The sequence below is a fragment of the Sparus aurata genome, chromosome 3, assembly GCF_900880675.1.
Source record: "Sparus aurata chromosome 3, fSpaAur1.1, whole genome shotgun sequence".
Lineage (NCBI taxonomy): Eukaryota > Metazoa > Chordata > Actinopteri > Spariformes > Sparidae > Sparus > Sparus aurata.
The window spans coordinates 13,563,060-13,582,607 of record NC_044189.1 but is presented as its reverse complement, the minus strand read 5'-3'; the positions used below and the strand labels follow the sequence as shown (position 1 = coordinate 13,582,607).

General features: G+C 40.7%; 1 protein-coding gene across 9 annotated transcripts in view; it reads right to left on the bottom strand.

Moving 5' to 3' along the window:
• Positions 1-19,548, bottom strand: part of csmd3b (CUB and Sushi multiple domains 3b) — a 376,450-nt gene that overhangs the window by 101,925 nt on the left and 254,977 nt on the right. For all 9 annotated transcript variants that reach the window (XM_030411810.1, XM_030411811.1, XM_030411812.1 and 6 more), the window contains 3 exons: positions 17,341-17,462; positions 6,850-6,953; positions 5,603-5,715 (listed from right to left, as the gene is read on the bottom strand). In XM_030411810.1, coding sequence (XP_030267670.1) covers positions 5,603-5,715; positions 6,850-6,953; positions 17,341-17,462 — 339 coding nt within the window. The remainder of the gene's footprint in view (positions 1-5,602; positions 5,716-6,849; positions 6,954-17,340; positions 17,463-19,548) is intronic.

Genomic DNA, 19,548 nt, shown 5'->3' with positions numbered 1-19,548 from the left:
TTAAGACTTAACCAATACCTTAGAGATACCCATTGTAATTGTATTGAAGGACTGGGTTTAAGGTGTAATAAATTTAGTCGAAAACATAAAAAATGCACCACAATTATCAACAGATTGTGAAGAAGTAATGGTTTTGATGTTATGATGTCTACGTGTTTAACAAAAAAATTTAAAATTAGCATGTTAACCCGGTGGCCCCGTCCAAAGCTCTTTTGCCAGCGGTGCAACACCAAAGCTATGCAAGCTTATCAACTAACGACAGCTCTAAATAACAGCAGTTAGTAGTTACTGAGTTGATATGCTGCCCCATTTGTAGCAGTATGTAAGAATTTGACAAAAGCCCAATTCTTAAATGTGGCACCTTTAACCTTACTTTTGCGGTTTCTGTTTTCAACCAAAAGCCAATATAAAGTCAGATATCATGAAACGGCGACATGCATCTATGCACTAACAAGCTCAATACCTTTTTTTCCATTTCGCAGAAAATGAAACCAAATCACTGAGACGCTGTTTTATTGTTGTCAAACTGAAAAAGTAAAGCAAATTTAAGGCGAATATTAAGCTTTGAAAGTGCTTCTGCTCAAGGTATTGGATTATTTCACAGTCACGCACAAACAAATACACACACACACGCAAATATATTATGCTCTAAAACCTCAATGACACCTCTTTACGTGTGTGCAGACAGATATATAAGCTCATGATCAATTCATATATTCATAGAGTCGACAGAAACTCACTGAAACTTTAATGTAAATGATGTCAATAATGTTGCTGTGCCCCCTTCAATCTATAGCTCTGACATGCCACGATTCAGGCTAGACTGAAAGATTGCTACACAGGCGGTATGGGCCGCTGTGTGTGTCTGTCGGTGTGTGTGTTTGTGTGATTTGTATGCCTAGCATCGGGGAGTGGAGTCAAAGTGTTGCGGGGTTGGTGACCTTGGCTTTAATAATAGATGAATGGTGACAAGAAAAAAAGAGGGATAGAGAGGAGAGAGAGAGAGGATTACACAGAGAAGAAGCGGGGTGAAAAAAAAGAGGAACAGGACTGATCAGCTGATAAGACAACACATGAGCGCAAAGAACGGGTTGATGGAGAGAGAAAGGTGGACGGAGAGAAACCGAACAACAGCGCTTTAGAAAGACAGAGAACATGTTTTGATTTTTGAAGGAAGGGAAAGAGAGAATGGAGGATAGAGAGCTGGCTAATGAGGAAAAATGAGACCAATGGAGAGACAGACAGAGGGAGAGGAGGAAAGAGAGGGGAGAGTGTGAAAGAGGTGAGTGACTTGTTGGTAGAGCTCCGTTGGCTCACTGATGGAGGACCTGTCCGAGGCGCACACACACATACATTGTGTAGTGCACCGGTGACTTTGCAGCAAGGCTAGAGTTACTGATAATGTTTATATTTCATAGCCAAGGTCTATGGGATGTGGCTTTAGGAATACACAGACACATACAGCATGCACACACACACTGCAGTGCCTTTCCCCTTTTTTTTTTTCTTTCTCAAAAACACACATACATCTCACACAGCCACCCAATAACACCACCTTTATAGTAAATCTTGTGGGTGATGGAGCCAGCACTTAGAGACAAACACATTTATCTTGCACTGAGTGTTGGTAGAAATTTTCAGGGTATTTGTGTCTGAGTAAGTGAATATAAGGAAATATACACAGGTATATACATCCAGGTGAATGTTATCTACTGTTTTTTGCCTCTAGATACATCATGGCTCTGGATTATTACAGGACAATAGAGCACAGAAGAAACAAACAAACACAAAACTAATGTGAACATAATAGCAGCACCCATATGTCTCTGAGTATATATTTGCTACGTGGCTGTTTCTTTCATATTGCGCCTTTAAAGGCTCAGTACTTAATTTCTGTCCCTGGGGTTCTGTCACTCAAAAGAATTAAAACAAAAAATCGTACTTTGATGAAGTAATGAAGTAGTGTGGGATTTGGGAAATTGTTGTCCTCATGGATAAATAACCACCATTCCTGATGAAAATCTGTCTGAAGTGACTCGCCATTTTTAAACTTTTTATTCACTTTATGCTATAGCCCCGGATCTCTATGCCTTAAAAAAAATGTGTTTTTAAAAGCCCAGGAGGTTTTTATGTGGTTGCATATCGAACGGCCAGCAGCCACAAATGCCACATTGTCACCAGTGTTATTCTTTCCCCCCTCTATGCGTCACTGATATTACCAGAGCCCGTCTATTAGCCTACTGTTTAGTAACACTGCAGCGTTTATAGCAGTTAGTTATTATGGATATTCGGAGGTTCTTTGGAAAAAAAAAAAAGCCAAGTCCCCAACCCCTGATAATACGTCCATCAGCTCAGGTTCGTGAAAAAATTTAATTGTGTTCATGGGTGTAGTCTGGGTGTGTAGTCTCTGCTAAATGACATTTTTTTTTCTCTTCATACCCTGCAAAGCCTACTGTAGGCCTAATGCAGATAGACAATGAAGCGAAGAAATTATAATAGGGAATGGTCTACCTGCTCTAACAGCCCATGCACACCGCACAGGTCTTATTACAGGCTATAATATCTTTAACGTAAACATTACTCAGTAGGCCTGTAGTGAGGGAATATTAACTTCATTTGTGATTAAAATATGATGATGAGGACCCCAACAAATGGCCTTCCTTTCTTTCTAAAACCACCTTGAAATTGCATCTTTAACAGTCCAATCTTCAAAATTTCCCAGGGGAGAAATCCCCGGACCCCCGTTAAAAAAAGAACTGATCTGCAGGCAGCGATGTGTTACTCTAATCTGACCACTTTTTTCAGTAACGAGTAATCTAACGTGTTAATATTTCCAAACCAGGAATCAGATTAAAGTTACTCATTCAAGTCACTGTGCGTTACTATTATTTGTGTCATTTTCCTTGGTAAAAATATATATTTTTGCTTTCTTCTTGCTTCTCAAGGCGCGATCTAACATGTACGAAAACTCGTTTTCAGCATGAGGACAAGTCACATGTAACACCACGCAGCGACACAAACAGAAAACAACAATGGAGGAAGGAGAGAGATGTGTGTTTTCTAGCTGGAAATACAGTCATCATTTTGGGTTTGTGTCAGCTTAAAATGAGAATATTAAGGTTTGCTGTACACTCTCAGTGTAGTAATCAGTAATCAGTAATCAGATTACTTTTTCAAGGTAACTGGGGCAACACTGTCTGCGCGGCTAAAGCCCAGGATGTTTCGCACTCCTAGCGGCGCCCCTGCTCTGAACAACCTCTATGATGCATTATGATGTCGCTCATTATTGCACCATGCTAAAATCTCACCTGAATGTTTACCAACAATGCACAATACATCCGTGTTTAGCTTTTATTGGCCACAACTACCACCCGGCCAATCCAATTAACACCTACACACCATTTGCTGGCATTGGATTGGGCTTGTTGGTTAAATACATTATTCTCCGTTGTAAAAATAATGCAGCATATACCCAGAGTATTGTACATAACAGCCAATCCCTGCAAATAAAAGAATACCAGGCCACAATGCTCGTACAATGGAGTATTATTATCAGCATGGATGCATTTAAATGGTGCTTCCCTTCATTAATTTTTCCATCGATCTCTGAGGGGAAATAACTCAAGAAAAATGAAGGAGGATATGTGCAGTTATTGCGCGGCCCCTTAGCAGATGCCCTTTATGATGTGAGATGTGTTTGAAATCCATGAAATCTTTAAATATGTAGTTCATTAGCTAATCATGTGTTTTAACCTACCTGGTTACGGCTCAAAAGAGATATACTATAAAATGGACCTAACATGAAGAGACTCTTTTGTTAGAGAAAGGTTCACGGTTTGTAATTATTATACGTTTGAATAATTTAGTACAATACCGAATTAGTGTGCTTCAAATGTTAAATACACGCCATATAACAATAGCAAAAACGTTCAATTTAATTGGACAGTGTGTTCTTTGAATCACAATTTCCACCCTGTAGTATTTGAACTTCACTCTGAAACTCAAAGACTATAAAGGGCAAAGATATATCAAAACAATGTGTCATTGTCCCACCACTTTTGGAACTCGCTGCATTACCAGAGGCAGCACTGTGACCTCATTATGACAATAAATCCATGGATGATGACACCCAAATGAGGCACACAAAGTTCATTTCTGCAGCATAGCTCACCTTTGTGTTTCATGCGCTGTAATCAAATTCCCACTACATCTATCAAATAGAGACCCGTGGAAGGTTAATATTTTAGCACGGCAGGTGCTGCATTGACAGAAATGATAATGTTTTTAATTGAAATTGAGATAAAGGTCAGGTGTTGCAGGAGAGCATTTATTTTTTTTAAAACAAATACACCAGAAAATTAATCTTGAAGTTGCCCTGAAACAAACTCTACAGACTGACATCTAAAATGGATTCTGTTTGATCACAACAATTACTTTTCCATGTGGAAAAGTAACTTCCAGGTGAAATAGAACACGGGGGCACATCCATGAAATAGAAATTTAACCTAATATGAATCTCAAAATGCTGATGGCAGACTAATCTGGTGGTCGATGTGCACCCAGGGTGATCTCTACCTTTGATCCAACCTTGTTCCCAGGGTGACAACCTGGGAACCCCACCTTTCAAGATTCTCCTTAGCCCCTTATATAAAGACTAAATTATTTGGCAACTTTCTTGGCAGTAGGTGAAACAATAAAACCAGCAGCGTGCAACAAACATGTCTCCAAATGTGCTTCTATAGTCTTAGTAATAAAACCATTCGAATGTTTGTCTGCAACATGCTAGATTTTGCAATAACACAACATTTGAGGAGAGTTAAAATCTTAAAGGGACATGTTTTTTTTTTTGCGCTTTGGACACCACAAACAGAGTGCCCAGAGACAATTATGTATTTCTGATTTTGGGGTGAACTGTTCCTTTAAGTGTTTTTCTAGTGTAGTGTCTGCACAGGGTGTTATGACATCTGTATACATTAAGCAAGGCAAGCGTCCCCAAAAGTATTTTTTATATACAGTTTGAAAGCAGCAGTTTTTTTTTATCCTGTGAGTAAATATTTGTGTTACAAACCCAAGAAGTTACTCTCTTTATTGACAGATTATGATCACTTTGGTCCAATAACATTTGTAAAGTCTAGAAGAGGTTCGGGCAGTAAAAGTCCTGGACGTGCATCCTCTGAACTGGCTCAGCTGCAGAGGGATTTTACTGCGAATGCTCCCTGGGCTCTGAAATAGAGGAAGCCCACAGAGGGTTTTTGGTGCATGTGCCCAGTGGTCCATGATCATTCCAAATAAGGCTGTAGTAGCAAAATCCCAAAGTGTATTAAACTGACTGAGGGAGTGTTTTACTGCTTAAGAAGTCATTGTTTAATTTGTAAGCTTAACACTGTGTTATTTCTTCTTTTGAGAGACAGAAAAGTCAGTTCTGTCAGTTGCAGTGGATCACAACGCAATGACACAGGCCTTCAAGTCTGTCAGGGATGATGGAGCACAGCACGTAGTAGAGGTTTTTTTGGCGACCACACGTAGCATTTTGAATTGCAATTCAAACACATATAATGAATTTACTTTTCCCCTCGATCACAAACATTTGCTGATTTCTTACCTTTGTAGTTGATCTTAAATCCAATAGATCCGACACTCTCGTCTGACTGCAGGTGGAGCCACATCTGGTGGGTCATGCTGACTATCAGGTCAGGGACAAAGCTACCTGAAAGGCTGGAGTAGAAAATATGTTACAATTAAACCGCTGTCATTTTAATTACCATTATAAAACAGTTTAATTTTCAGCACTGCAATCAAAACCATAATCACATTCTCAAGTGACGCTCTGAGTGTGAACAAAATTGCTGGAGCTTACAGCGCTGGAGCTCAACACTTTGGTTTGGTTTGCTTTGGTTTCCCAGCCTGCTCCCGCAGGAAAGCAAACTGCTCAGGGTACATTCACACTATGCAGCACTTTTCTCTTTTTTTTTAGACTGCCAGCAGCTTTTATGCATGAAAGTAAACAGTGACTGACTTAAAAGTGAATCGAAATCATCCACGTTGTAAAAGCTCTGCATCTGTTATCCTTTTGGGCAATGCAGAGCAATTTGAAAATTCAAGATCAGTACATCTGTTTGAGGGGGGCAAACAAAATGCCGATTGCTGTTTTACGATCAGACTAATTGCAGAAAAAGAAGACAAAAGGTTTCAAGCTGCCGACTGAAGGAAGCAAATCAAGAATCAGAATGAAAATTGACAAAGTACAGGAAAGAAGTCTGATCATTTACACTTTATGTGGAAGATGTTAATTCTCGTGGGGAGCAGTTGATAGACTGACAATAACACTTCCCCCGATGAGGGAAGCTTGCACAATCTGCTTTATGAAGTCACTGAAAGAAACTGCGGTTAAGGCGGCAAATTTTCAGAAAGTTGTTATTTTTATCTGACTACAATACGTTGGTGAAGCTGTTTTGCAGCCATAATCCCACTGCTACCTCGCTCTTTCTGTACCTCATCATCATAATTATAAATTATACATATCGTTGATAGTTATCGGCCTCTGACACATTTTTTTTCCAAGCAGCTACTACACTATTCTCTGTGACAACCAACGGCGCTCATGTTGCCGTTAAAAGAGAAATAATACAGTGTGGGATTTCACACCTCTGATTCCTTGATGAATAATGTAGCAAAGTAAAAGCAAAGTAAAGTCCAAAGTCACAAGTTTTTCTCTCAGGGTTTCACAGTCTCTCGACTTTTGACACGCACTGTTTCAAGCAACCTGATATGCATTAGAAAAAACCTGAGAAAAAAAAAAACTGCACAGGAAATAAATGAGAATATGTAAAAGGGTGGTGTAATACTTACACTTGCAGTATAGTTGTAGGATCTCCCACCTCCCCTCCATCTCCTATAGTCAGAGTATCATAGGCTATCTCCAGGTCGAACTCCTCGAAGTTGATCTGGATTACCTGAAGTTCACACACAAAAGCAAGAACAAGCACAAGTCAGTATGAAGCCACTTCCAGCTCGACTCAGGCGAAGCTATTGAAATTTAGGTTTACAAAAGTCGGGGCCGAAAACATTAGAGGAAGAAGCCGATCAGGACAACAGTATCAGTATTTAGAGGATATGGAACTGATGATATCTACGGGAGAATACTGTGGCTACTGTGAGGGAAAAGAACAAACATGTCTTTTATAATTGGGATTTTTATCTTACAAGAATCTGACTTTTCCCTCCCAAAATCACACCCTGTTTTTGTTTTTTTGTAATGATTAAAACTTTAGTCTTTAAAATGTCCAACCTTACTGGTGAACATTATATCATTAAATTTTAATGGAAATAAAACATTATTCAACTCATGTTTCTGTGGCGCTAACGAATCACAATTTTCAAATACTGGAATAGTCATTAAATTATAAAAAATGTACAGTTCCTACAACTATAGGTTCCCATTGACTTTTCCATTGTTTTTACCAGCACTGACTAATAATATGATACCGTGTGTGTGTGTGTGTGTGTGTGTGTGTGTGTGTGTGTGTGTTCATGCAGGAGTTTGGAGAGTTTGATCTTTGAAATAATCATCGGATAGTTCTCAGTGATTATCAGCTAGCATTTTTGCTTGAAATGCACATCCCTAGCCAACACTACACTGCAAATTATCTTGACAGCAATGCTGGAGTATGCTGGTTTTAGGCTGAAATAAATGCACTGACACCATAGAGTATAGATTTAAAGAAATAACTTCTTCCAGGTTATATTTGAAAATCAACTAAAAGAAAAAAGAAAAAGTTAAAAATGAAAGGCATGGCTGAAACAATTACGTCATGATCAGCGTGTACGCCACAGCTGTTCAGATATTCACCTATGACCATATCAAAGGCATGTTTCCCCTCTCATGGAATAATACATGACCAGAGGTGAATCATTACGATTCATCAGCGCATCACACAATGCGGTTTGATTTCATTCAGCATTGCAAGAGGAACTAGTGAGAGACAAGGAACACCTCCTGTGCTGCACTCCAAGCTGCGAGAGTCAGTGTGCGGCTCAAAAACTCTGATCTGGAAATATTAAACCAACACTTTCTGTTTCATCTAAGACCAGAGAGAAACACATTTGGCAGAGGAGAAGAGGGAACAGAGGAGAGAGAGTGGGGAAGGAAAGAAGAGAGGGAAAGAAAGGACAAGCAGACAGCAAGGGGAGAGCAGATAAAGAGAAGGAAGAAGATGGAGGAAGATGGAAGAAGGAGGAGGAGACCGCAGCAACAGAGGAGGAGTGTGTGTGTGTGTGTGTGTGTGTGTGTGTGTGTGTGTGTGTGGGGGGGGGGGGGGGGGGGGGGTAATGAGCACAGCTTTGATGCAATGTACATGGTTAGAATATTTCCAACTACAATTCTAACTTGACCCTCAGGGGAAGTCTGATACCTCCCTCTGCCTCCTCTTCCTCTTTCCTTGTGACAAATCTTTCCGATTTCCAGATTCAATATTCTGCAGCAGGACTTCAAACACATCCAAAACATCACACAGGTCGGCTGCATGCCGCTGTGCTAACAGTGACGCGCATATCCACATCTTCGTATTTCTGTGCATCTGTCTCTGCAGTCTGTACTCAGGCATGCCGTTTGAGTCAGACATCATAAACACAGCTCTTTTCTATCCTGTCGCTGTATGCAACCTGAGTACGTGGGGACGCGATACCACTTGAGCTCACGTTGAAGAATAAACAGCTTCTCGTCAATTAGACCTTAACTATTCGGTCTGTGAAGAAAGGCAATGAAAACCTGAGCGCACAAAACGGTGGCCATGCCTTTTTCTACTTAGCTGCTGTTTAACTGCTTATCTGTTGGCAGGGTTGCCTGATTTGCTTTTGTTCACACGGTACATTTTTGACATTTTTTTCACACCAAAAAGCTTAGCTGGTTCTTGATTTCGCTGGTTGCAGCAGAAGTGGCTTTCTTGTATGACATCATAAAAGACAATTAGAACCGATGAAGCCATACCAAAACCAGGAGGAGCTGGAGCGCACCGACACCACCATCATCATCACACCTGATGCAAAGATTAAGCTGTGATCTGTCAGTCGCTCACAATGCTGACTCAGTCTTATCAGCATGTAGGGAAGCAGATTGGATTAAAGCATCACCTAGCTGCTAAACTCTCTCTGGCAAGCGCGCGCACGCTCAAAGACACAGCGGCACTCAGGCGCACGTTGTCACAAACAACACACAGCAAACACACTCACTTATACAGACAGGGGAAAGCTTTGTGGAGATTAATGTGTCTATTTCTGTGATTACATAGTCACCATTTTCACACTTATCACAATACTCCTATAAGCTCTGAGCAGGCTTTCAATGCAACAGCAGGGCTGGCAATAAATAACGTACACCGGTGTATGTAAGGAATGTATTTACATGCTTTATCCACGGGCACGACCAGATGCTCTGTTCAAAGGGTTCAATCATTATAATTATCATGCTGGGATTACCATGTTGCACACTTTTTCATGTTGCACTTTCTTGTTGTAAAAACCATCTATAGGAAATAATGCAAAAGTGGACCATACTATCTCAAATAACCCGCATTTGATGTTTTAACTACGCAACTCTATCTTGGAATTTAGCTATACTGGTCAATTTACATTCTGATTCTTATAAACGAGCAGGAGAGCGTGTTGCTCTTCTCTGACACAGTCAATAAAAGGCTTAGATTGACCGGAAAAGATCTTTAACCCTTTCACGCATGGTGTCCTCTGTGGTTGACAGACATTTGGAAGCCAGGTTTAAACATTTACACTGAAGTTACAATTTCCAAAACAACAATGCGGTTTACCCCAAAAGCTGTTTTTTCGTAATTCCATTGATTATCATCTTTAAATCTCATTGTCGTTTTAAGACAGGGCATCATAATAATTTAACCCTACAGCCATCCGACTGTTTGACTCAAGCACTACCTGAACAATCATTTTCCACTCAGTCGTTTTTTGTAAGTATCTTATTTTTTTCCATTTATTTTCTATTCGACTTTAGGCATATTTGTCTGATTCTTTTTCCTGTATTTGAATGTTTATCTCGAGCTGTTGTAACAAGTTAATTTCCCCATTGAGGGATAAATAACTATCTAATCTATTCTAATCTAATCTAAATTCACAATGGCAGAGTGAATTTAGATATAGTTATTTTCGGAAAACCAGATAACAAAATTTGAGAAATACTTTTTAAGATTTTAATGACATTTATTTCTTCTGTGACTGAAAATACATACGCCCATACTCTGTGTATTTAGATTTCATGTTGTTTTATGTTTTATTTAAAGTTTTTTTGTTTCCACTTGAATCGTCTTTTAGGCAGGATATAGTCATTGTTGATGCCGGTAAACATTGATGTAACTCACAAGCGCGCGGCGTGAGTGTTCACTTGTTTTAAACATACAATTTGTGATTTCATGATTGTGTCAACTCAACAAGGGAAGCGCTTACGGAGTGAGTGGCATATGATGAAATCTGCTAGAAATGATGGCTGTTGGAAAAACGGAGACCTTGCAGTCGTCTCTGGTTTTGTGGTGGAAACAAACAAGACAAACCGGTCTATCTAACTCTGCGTGTATGCCCTTTACAGACCACTCTAATGCCACATCAGCACTGTTCACACAGCATTAAACACAGCTAGAATATAACTGCATTACACTGTCCCCATGTGTGTTTGTGTTTGTCTGTGAACGTGAGCTCGGTAGAGAAAATCAACTCAGATTGCGACCTCATTACCTACCGTGTGTGAGTTAGTGTATATGTGTGCTTTCAGTGTAGCGTGTGTGCATTTGATAGATGAAGCTGAATACTTTGCATATTTCTCCTCTCCTCTAACTCCTCTAATAGGTTGGTGTTCATGAAAACATCCATCTCTCTCTCTCTCTCCGTCCATCTGTCCTGCCTCTCTCTATCTTGCCCCTCTCTCTTCCTGTCACCCTCGCCGTCTCTCTCTTTCTAATTGGCTGCTGCATTCCGTCTTTCCATCCATCTATGGCTTCTAGCCAATGAGGCGACAGAATTGGATTTCTGCTTGATAAAGCACTTCCTTTGGTTGTCGTGGAGACAATGGGGGGTGGGGGGCGGCTCCTCTCTACCCTCACCATAATAATATATAAGGATACCTTGAAGATACTGTAAGAATATGTGAAACACTTGGCGAGCAGCACAGTCAGTGATGTAAAGGGGTCGCAGATAGGGGCGGGGTGTAATAGATTGCCTGTGACAGTATTACAGTAAACCCTCTGCCATCCACTCCCCTTGAACGTGCTTCCAACTGAATAAATTGTGCCATTGTGAGAAGAGCCGGGCTTTGGCTGATGGAGACTGATGGCAAGAGCCCTTCGCAAGTTAGTGTTTTTTTCCCTCACTTCTGTTTCATTGAGCTGAATCCACCAGGTGCTTCCTTTGCAGACACCAACTCTGAGCAGGAACCTGTGGGAAAAAAGGCTGTGCTTGGCTTTTACAGTTGCTATGCAACTACTGTACTGACAAATGGATTTGAATCAGAGTGCTCGTTTGCTAAATGTTTAACATTTCTGAACCCGAGCCCCCATAAAGAGCTACGCTGTTCATGTTTTCAAAAAGATGCAAAAGCAGGCAATTTTAATTACCAACAGCTAGCAAAAGAAGATAGTGCCGGGTTTTTATTTCTGTATTACTTCCTCACAGCTTCAGTGTGGTCATCACATGTCTGTACATACTCTCAAATAAGGATACCTAAAAGTGTAACTTCACATTCTTATTCAGTGTCCTTGGATTACTTTCTCTCTGGGTTTGTCATAGTGGCGTTAACTAAATATGCAGCATGGCAGCGCTGCAGCAATCGTCTTGTATGCATGGGCTTTTCAGCACATGTGCACAAAATGACACAGAGCCAGTTTATACTGTGTAAGGTGTAAGGTTCATTTGTGTAAGGTCACTCAGCGTCCAGTTGTATTAGTGAACTAGAAAATAGTGGACATGAAGTTGATTTCCAACTTTCATCTTCTCTCATGCTTCATAAAGAGATGATATGAAGGAAGTGCTTTGAGTGGCTAATATCACGGAAGATGGGAGAATGGGAATAGCGAAGGAAGAAACTAAATGATGTGGGAAAATGAGGAGAAGAGAAGAGAAGAGAAGAGAAGAGAAGAGAAGAGAAGAGAAGAGAAGAGAGAAGTCTAATAATGGCCATCCCAGCATGCCACCCCCAAGGTTAAATGAGAACAGGAGAGAATGAATTGGCTCTAAAGGCTCATTCTGCCAAAACTAAATGAAGCAATAACATCAGAGAGCTATAGAACCCCATTAACACTTAACCTGAGAGAGGGAACAGAGGGGTGGCAGACTTGGAGCAATAGAGGGATAGGGAATGGAGCTGACAAAATAGAGAGTGAGCTATAGGAACCAAAGGCTCTTTACCTTCAGAGTGCAAGGAGGAGACACTGAGAAATGTAGAATATGTGTGGGAGTGGGCGCAATAGAAAAAGTGTTACGAATGAAACAATGAATAACAGATTCTTCCCCTAGAGTGCCCTCCCCCTTCCCTCTCCGTATCCTCTCCTTCTCCATAGTAATTTGATGGTTTCAGGCTGAGCTCTTTAATGAAGAATCTGGGTAATTCTGAGGACAGCGCCTCTGGGAGTGAGCGAGGAGGAGGGATGGGCAGTGTAAAGAAGAGGAGAAACAGAAAGAAGAGACAGGAGGCATGCGAAGGAATGGAGATAAAGGATGAAATAGGGAGAGACATGTAGGAGTAATAAAAAAAAAAAAAGAGATGTTCAGTTAGTGGGTGCGGCGGGCTCGGCTCAGGACTATTCCCCTCACTCTGAATGTGTTTGCACCATCACCCTCCTTCCCCCCTTGTTTCTTCAGGCTCTCTCCCTTTTCTGGTTCCCATTGTGTGTCTTGTTGGCTTCTCTCAGGAGATCAACTGACCGCTCGCTTGCACACTAAGCTGCCCCTCAGTCCCTCATCAGCCTCCTAAACGAGGACAGGTTTTTACTGCGGTTTGCCAGATCGCAAAATGCGCTCTGTTCTTGACTGCTACCTGTTGTTCAGCTGCCAGTTCCCCACTGTTTGTTTTTCCTCCACCACCTGCCCAGCATAAGCCTGCTTTTAAACTAGTCAATAACCTTTGACGCCACTGGATGTGGCTCTAAATCTGCAATTTCCTGTTGCCCGATAATCATTTAAACCATGGCAGAATGTGGATTTCTATACCAACATAAATCTACAAACACTAACTGGGCGGATGAGCGATGTCCATATGACTAACCCAGTATTTATTTTTTATCTTGAAATTAATAAGTCAACACTGTGATAAATGGTGAAGCCATTCATGTAATTTTCTTTTCAACGGATTAAAAGCCTCTATAATGTTCGAACCCCCTTTTTTTAATAAATGTGTCATATTGGCTTTAAGTACGGCTCTTCTTAGAAATGATCTTACTTGATTGGCTCCTTTAATTCATAACTTAAGTCACTGAAGCATTTCTGAACTTAAAAAAAATGTCTCTCTATAAAAATATATCTTCAAGTTGATTGCTTAATGCTTTTGGCTTCACCAACTTAAAAGCATCCTTCTTTGAAATGTGCCAAAAATCCACTGGAAGGAAATGACACTCATCTGATGGCAGTAAGACAAGCCTGACAGAAGCAAAGATGCTAATCCATGAGCGAGAACTAGATTTACATATTTCCCCCATGTTCCTCTTCACAGGTGTCCCATCTGAATACAACTGCTTGTCAAGGCAGATGACAACTGAATGAGGACGGGATGAGGATTTTGAGTCATACTAAATCATTTGTCACTCTTTGACATGCTCATCTCTGTCTCTTGATTTGTATTTTCATCTGGCTCTTTAAATGGGCTTAGTATATTCATATGCCTCTATTCCTCTGCCTCACGCAATTTCTTTGATTGCAACCATGGCCTAGGACTGAAATCACAGGTTTCTGAAGATACGCATGTCAGATATGTTACAAAAAGTTTTCATGTAGAGATCTCTGAGAGGAACTGAGCCCTGCAACCTTCACCACGTTTGCTTCAGTTTTAATTGCTATATGGGTTTCAGATACCTGACAGATCCAGATCAAACCCAGCAGGATCCAGGAAAGATTCTTCTAAGATCAGCAACACTTAAAGCATCTTTAGGAGAGCAAGACACAAAAATGTACTTATTGTTTCCCATTATTCATTTTTTTTTTTTTTATATATATTGTGTCTGTGACTTTTTGCCTCTTTGAGTATTTATTTATGGGTCACTCCATGCCAACTCACCCAAAATCAAGAACTTTTCTCAGTTCATGTCCTAGATTTACTCAAGCAAACATAAGAAACTTTTAAAGTTATGAATTTAAAGGGTTTTTTTTCCGAAGAACCCAAATTTGATGGCAAGAATGTGAAACTAATAGAGTGGAACATCTTCATTCCGGTACAAAAATATTTTCTGCTATTAATTTGATTATTACTTTGAGCAACAACTATTCAAATTAATACTTGTTGCAAATTAGCCTTAGGGTCTCTAGATGTTCAGGATAAATTTCAACCTGATCCAGTGGAAAATAAGCAATTTTATGAGGCTTAGAATACACATATTAACAATGCTGATATTTAGCTCTGAGGGCGGAGCTTCAAAAATGCATTACTTAAAAGTATTTGAAGTACAATTATAGGATTTTGCATGGCGCCATGAATCTAACAGGAGTTTCAACATATTTTTTCAAAGAATGATATGACATAAACTGGGAGTACAGAGTTGGTATGGAATCACCCTATTATTATTATTATTATTATTATTATTATTATTATTATTGCAACTACTATCATGTTTATTATTTTGGCCTGTTCCTGGCTTTATTGAAAGGACAGGGGAAGAGTGACAGGAACACGGAGAAACAGAAGGGATGACGTACAGGTCAGATTCCAAACCCTAGGCTGCTGCGTCGAGGTGACAGCCTCTGTACATGGGAAACACATTCTAATATCCAAGCTTTTTATCGTGGCTGTACTGTCTTCAGCTGAATTTCTGCTACAGCCAGAAAAAAATAAATACCTAATATAGTTGCAGAGTTTCAAGGGAGATGGAAACATAAGACTCTTTTAACGCTGCAAATGTGAAAGAGAATGTGTGACATTTAAGAGTTGCCTTTTTATCTGCAGTTATCCACACTAGTTTGTAACTCGATTAGGTAACAGAAGCAAGCAGAGTACGCTGTCCTAAAAACAACTAAGGGAAGCACTTACCGTTAATCATTTGGACTAAAATTTCCATAGTGTCTGTTCAGGCATGGCTTTGGGACAGTCTTTGTTTGATTATACAGGGCTGGAGAGAAAATGTGATCGCAGAGAAAGAAAGATGACCGGCTGGACTAGAACCAGGGTCGTTATGGTTTATGTGTCTTAGCCCCCAGGGCACTGTGTCAGTGTTTGTTCTTACTTCAGGTCAGGTGTTGTACAAATTTACAGACCCATGTAGACTGATAGTTTGATGTAGTGTCAAACAAGACATGTACACCATGTGGTGCAATGCGGTGCATGACATGTCTGTGATTCATTATGGTGCATGACACATTGTACAAATGATGTAATGTGATAAAAGACCTGCATATGGTTCATGACATGAACGTGATGCAACCTGGTGGATAACATGTAATAATAATAATAATAATAATAATAATAATATATTTAATTTGTAAAGCACTTTACATTTAGATAAATCTCAAAGTGCTACAGGAAAAGCACCAATACAAGAAAAACATTAGTAGAAGAAAAAAAAAAAAAAAAAAAAAAATACAAATGTGCATGAAATAATATGGAAAATTACAGTACATAAGGTGCTATCAGCAAAGCTTTTAAAGATAAGGGGAGATAAAAATTAGTTGATGTTGCTTGCGTTAATCTGGTCTTCAGTAGGGCAATGAGTTTGGCAATATACATAATCACCCACAATACATACACATTCATTTTAAACTTCTCACGCACACACTCACACGCACAGAGGAACACACACCCATGCATGCATACCGCAGGGTGCAGACAGAAAGGCATTAGTACTTTAGCCTTCAACAGTCACATACACATTGTAGCCTTCAACAGAGAATGTATTGCTCTAGGCCATAAACCACAGGCCTTGGGCAGGGACGGGACACCTGTGCGTGAGAGTAGAAGTAAGAGAGAAAGAGAGAGCTTGGGAGAGGTTTTGAGCAAGTGTAGAGCAACAAAGAGTGTGTGTGTGTGTGTGTGTGTGTGTGTGTGTGTGTGTGTGTGTGTGTGTGTGTTTGGATGTGAGATGAGCGTCTGTGTGTACCTGGGCACACATGTATTTAAAACTGTGTCTTTGCACGTGTGTGACTGTGCACAGACGCGTGTGTGATGGTGCTGACGCAGGTGTTGCCATTGACGACAGAGCGGTCACCACAGTGACCCTGAGTGGAATAAAGAGGTGTCTCCTGAATACCAATCGGATCCCTCCTGGGACATAAAGCAACCAATCGCGGCTATCCATCTCACCTCCAGCCTATCGTCTGCCCCTTTGAAGGATTAACCAATCGCGCAGAATTAGACACTGATATGCTCTGACTTGCGTATCATTTACGGTACCTCCAACATGAATTATTATCAACCAATTTTAATTATGCAAAAATGCCACTAAACTAACTTCGTAAATGCCTGCGAGAGCTGCTTAGCTATATTAATTAAAAATTACATCGAATGCATAAAATTCAAATGGAGGAAAGCCTGCAAGCTAGTGCAGGCAGACACATGACATACCGTCTCACTGCAGCATACTGTATATCCAACACACTTTTTACAGTCAGGCAGAATTTAAGATGACATGCACTCACTACTCTTGCCCTGCCAGTGCTGCTCTTGCTTATTTAACATTTTATAAGCCTCACTTCCAACCCATCATTCACCTGCAGGCTTTAAGTTTCCTTTTGGATGAAGTTAGCATCACCCCTTAAAAAACTTCTCTGTGTTTAACTTTGGTACAGTTGCAGGGAGTAACGAGATTACGGCCTAAATGCAGAATATCAACTTTGTACAGACTGTATGCACCATGCACTAGAAGAGACATCCACGGTACAAACGAGAATATCTCTGCTCCGACCTATCTAAAATATCTGTTTCACAAATAATGTAATCGTTGGATAGTTCATGCTTGGTCGATCTTGACACTTGGTTATGATATGAAGCAAAGGAACAGATCACACAGTCGTATTCCACTTTGTTCCAAAATGATTAATAGCAATGTGTTTTAATTAACAACAGCAGTTTGCATACGAGAGTTTGTTTGACGGACAGAGACGGAAAGACAAAAATGAAGAGAGAGGGAGGTTTACCTTGTTGGGATTTGAAGCGGTAATTATCCACACACACTGTGCGTTGCTCTCGTACTGAATTGGGAAATTAGGAGATGTGAAGGTTCCTGACGGTCCTTGAAGATTATTGCCACACGTCTTCACTGTGAAGACAAAAGACAGTGTTGTTATTAGCTGCAACTACAGCGATTGTTGGAACAATGCACTTTAAAAAGAAAAAAAGATTTCCCTAATTGAGCAGTTTTGGTGAAGCTTCACCAGAAAAGATCCATCAGCAAAGTATAGCAGAATGTCATCGTTTTTATGTCAGACTGCTACTCGTGGATCGCGGTAATAGTGTAGTGACAACAATCAAAAGTGACACTAATACGACGCTAAGAGGGTGTAGACTGAAAAGAAAAGAGAAGACTCAAGTAAGAACAGAAAAAGAAACGGAAGGTCAGAAAGATGTTATTGATACCGTCAGCGACATCTCCCTCGACAGCGGTCCTTAATTGGAAGCTATCGGCTGTGAAATACCACAGGATTAGCTTGTATTGACTGATAGAGACACTCACCAGCAATTTACTCTGGAAATCTATTGAAAGTCAACAACTTCCAACTACTAGCTGGGTAACAATTACACGGCACCTTAAAAATAAGTCAAATGCAAGGGACAACACACATCTCATAGTCCGAGGATGACAACTTCTTGAGCAGTGAAGCTCGATTTGGTTGACCAGTGGTGTAAAAGCGCGCAACAGTGTAGTTTACATCCATGTAGGCATAACACTGTATGTCAACACTTGTGCTGTACAGTCACATAACCTCACAAAGGCTTACTCTGAAGTTACACTCAGTGGGGTGTTAAAAAATGACACATGCTAGTCGTTCGATAAACCGCCCAAGCCTTTATTACGCTGTGCGCTCTGACTGGGTGTGATAGAGAACCTGCTCGTCTGTCCTTGGGTCGTCCTGTTAGAGTTGGGAGGTAATTTTCTGGTTGGTTTGAAGCAGTGTTTGTTCCTTAATTAGTTTGTTCAGCGGCAGGCCGTGGGAACACGTACAGTTAACAGCCGGGCACACACACACACACACACGAAACAAAAACACATAAGCACGGATGCTCTCATTTTACAAACAGTCATGTGTACGTTGCGTGCACACACAATTAACAGTGTGACAGCAGACTTGCGTGCTAAAATACACACTCCTGAGAACATGCATCCATACATAACGCACACACACAATTGATATAGTTGAGCTCTCACACTCGCACAAACACGCTCCTGCCTGCTATTGTGACTCGTAGGCAGGGGACAAGTAAAATAATCATACCACGGTGTGTTTGAGTGTGTGTTTCTGTGTGTGTGTAATGGGGTGTGTCCTTGAGGAGCTGTAAGAGTGTCAGAACAAGCCCAAGTTCCCTCAGAGACAACCCTATATCTCACCTGTCTGTCTCTCTGTCTGTGTTCTCCCTGTCTCTCTGTCTTCTGGATGGTTCCCCCTGACTGAACCCCGTCGATGCTTGTTTCTCTAATTCTCAATGCATCTTCAGCTGACCTTCTCTTGTGTGCAGCTCACGGCAATTTACAAACTGATGGACAAATGTGTGTGAGTTGCACGTGAAAAAAAATGATTTATCTGCATGACTCATTGTGATTGTAGCAGCGTGTGTATGCGTGTGCGTTGACAGCTCAATCAGCGTGGCCTGAACGAATGGCCGGCCCATCACTGTGCCAACAGCAGAATGGGCACGGTGCTGCTACAGCGATAGCGCAGAGAGAGTTATCACCGGGATTACCAGAGGGGCTAACATCTCATAATTTATATTGAACTTCATCCGTCTCGTGGCCCGCAGCTGTCTGTCTCTCCTTTCTGTCTTTCTCTCTGAACCTTTTATTCACGCTGTCATGGTCCCTTTATCAGCTATTGTGTGGAGTTCAGGATTCACATTTCACTCCATCATTTGATATTAGGAGTCCGTCCATCTCTCGTTCCCTCAATTTTTCTTCCACTCCCTTTCTTGCTAGTGTCTTCTGTATGTTTCATTCATCAGAGGTGGATTGTGACTGTAGTGTTTTTCAATCCTGCTCCTGGGATCCGCCCTGCCCAGACACAAGTGAAATGAATGGCCTCGTTATCAGGCTTCAGCAGAGCTCTGTGACGAGCTGATCATTCGAATCAGGTGTTTGCAGCAAGGAAACATCTACCACACATACATGGGTATTTCTCTAGAAAAAAAAAAAA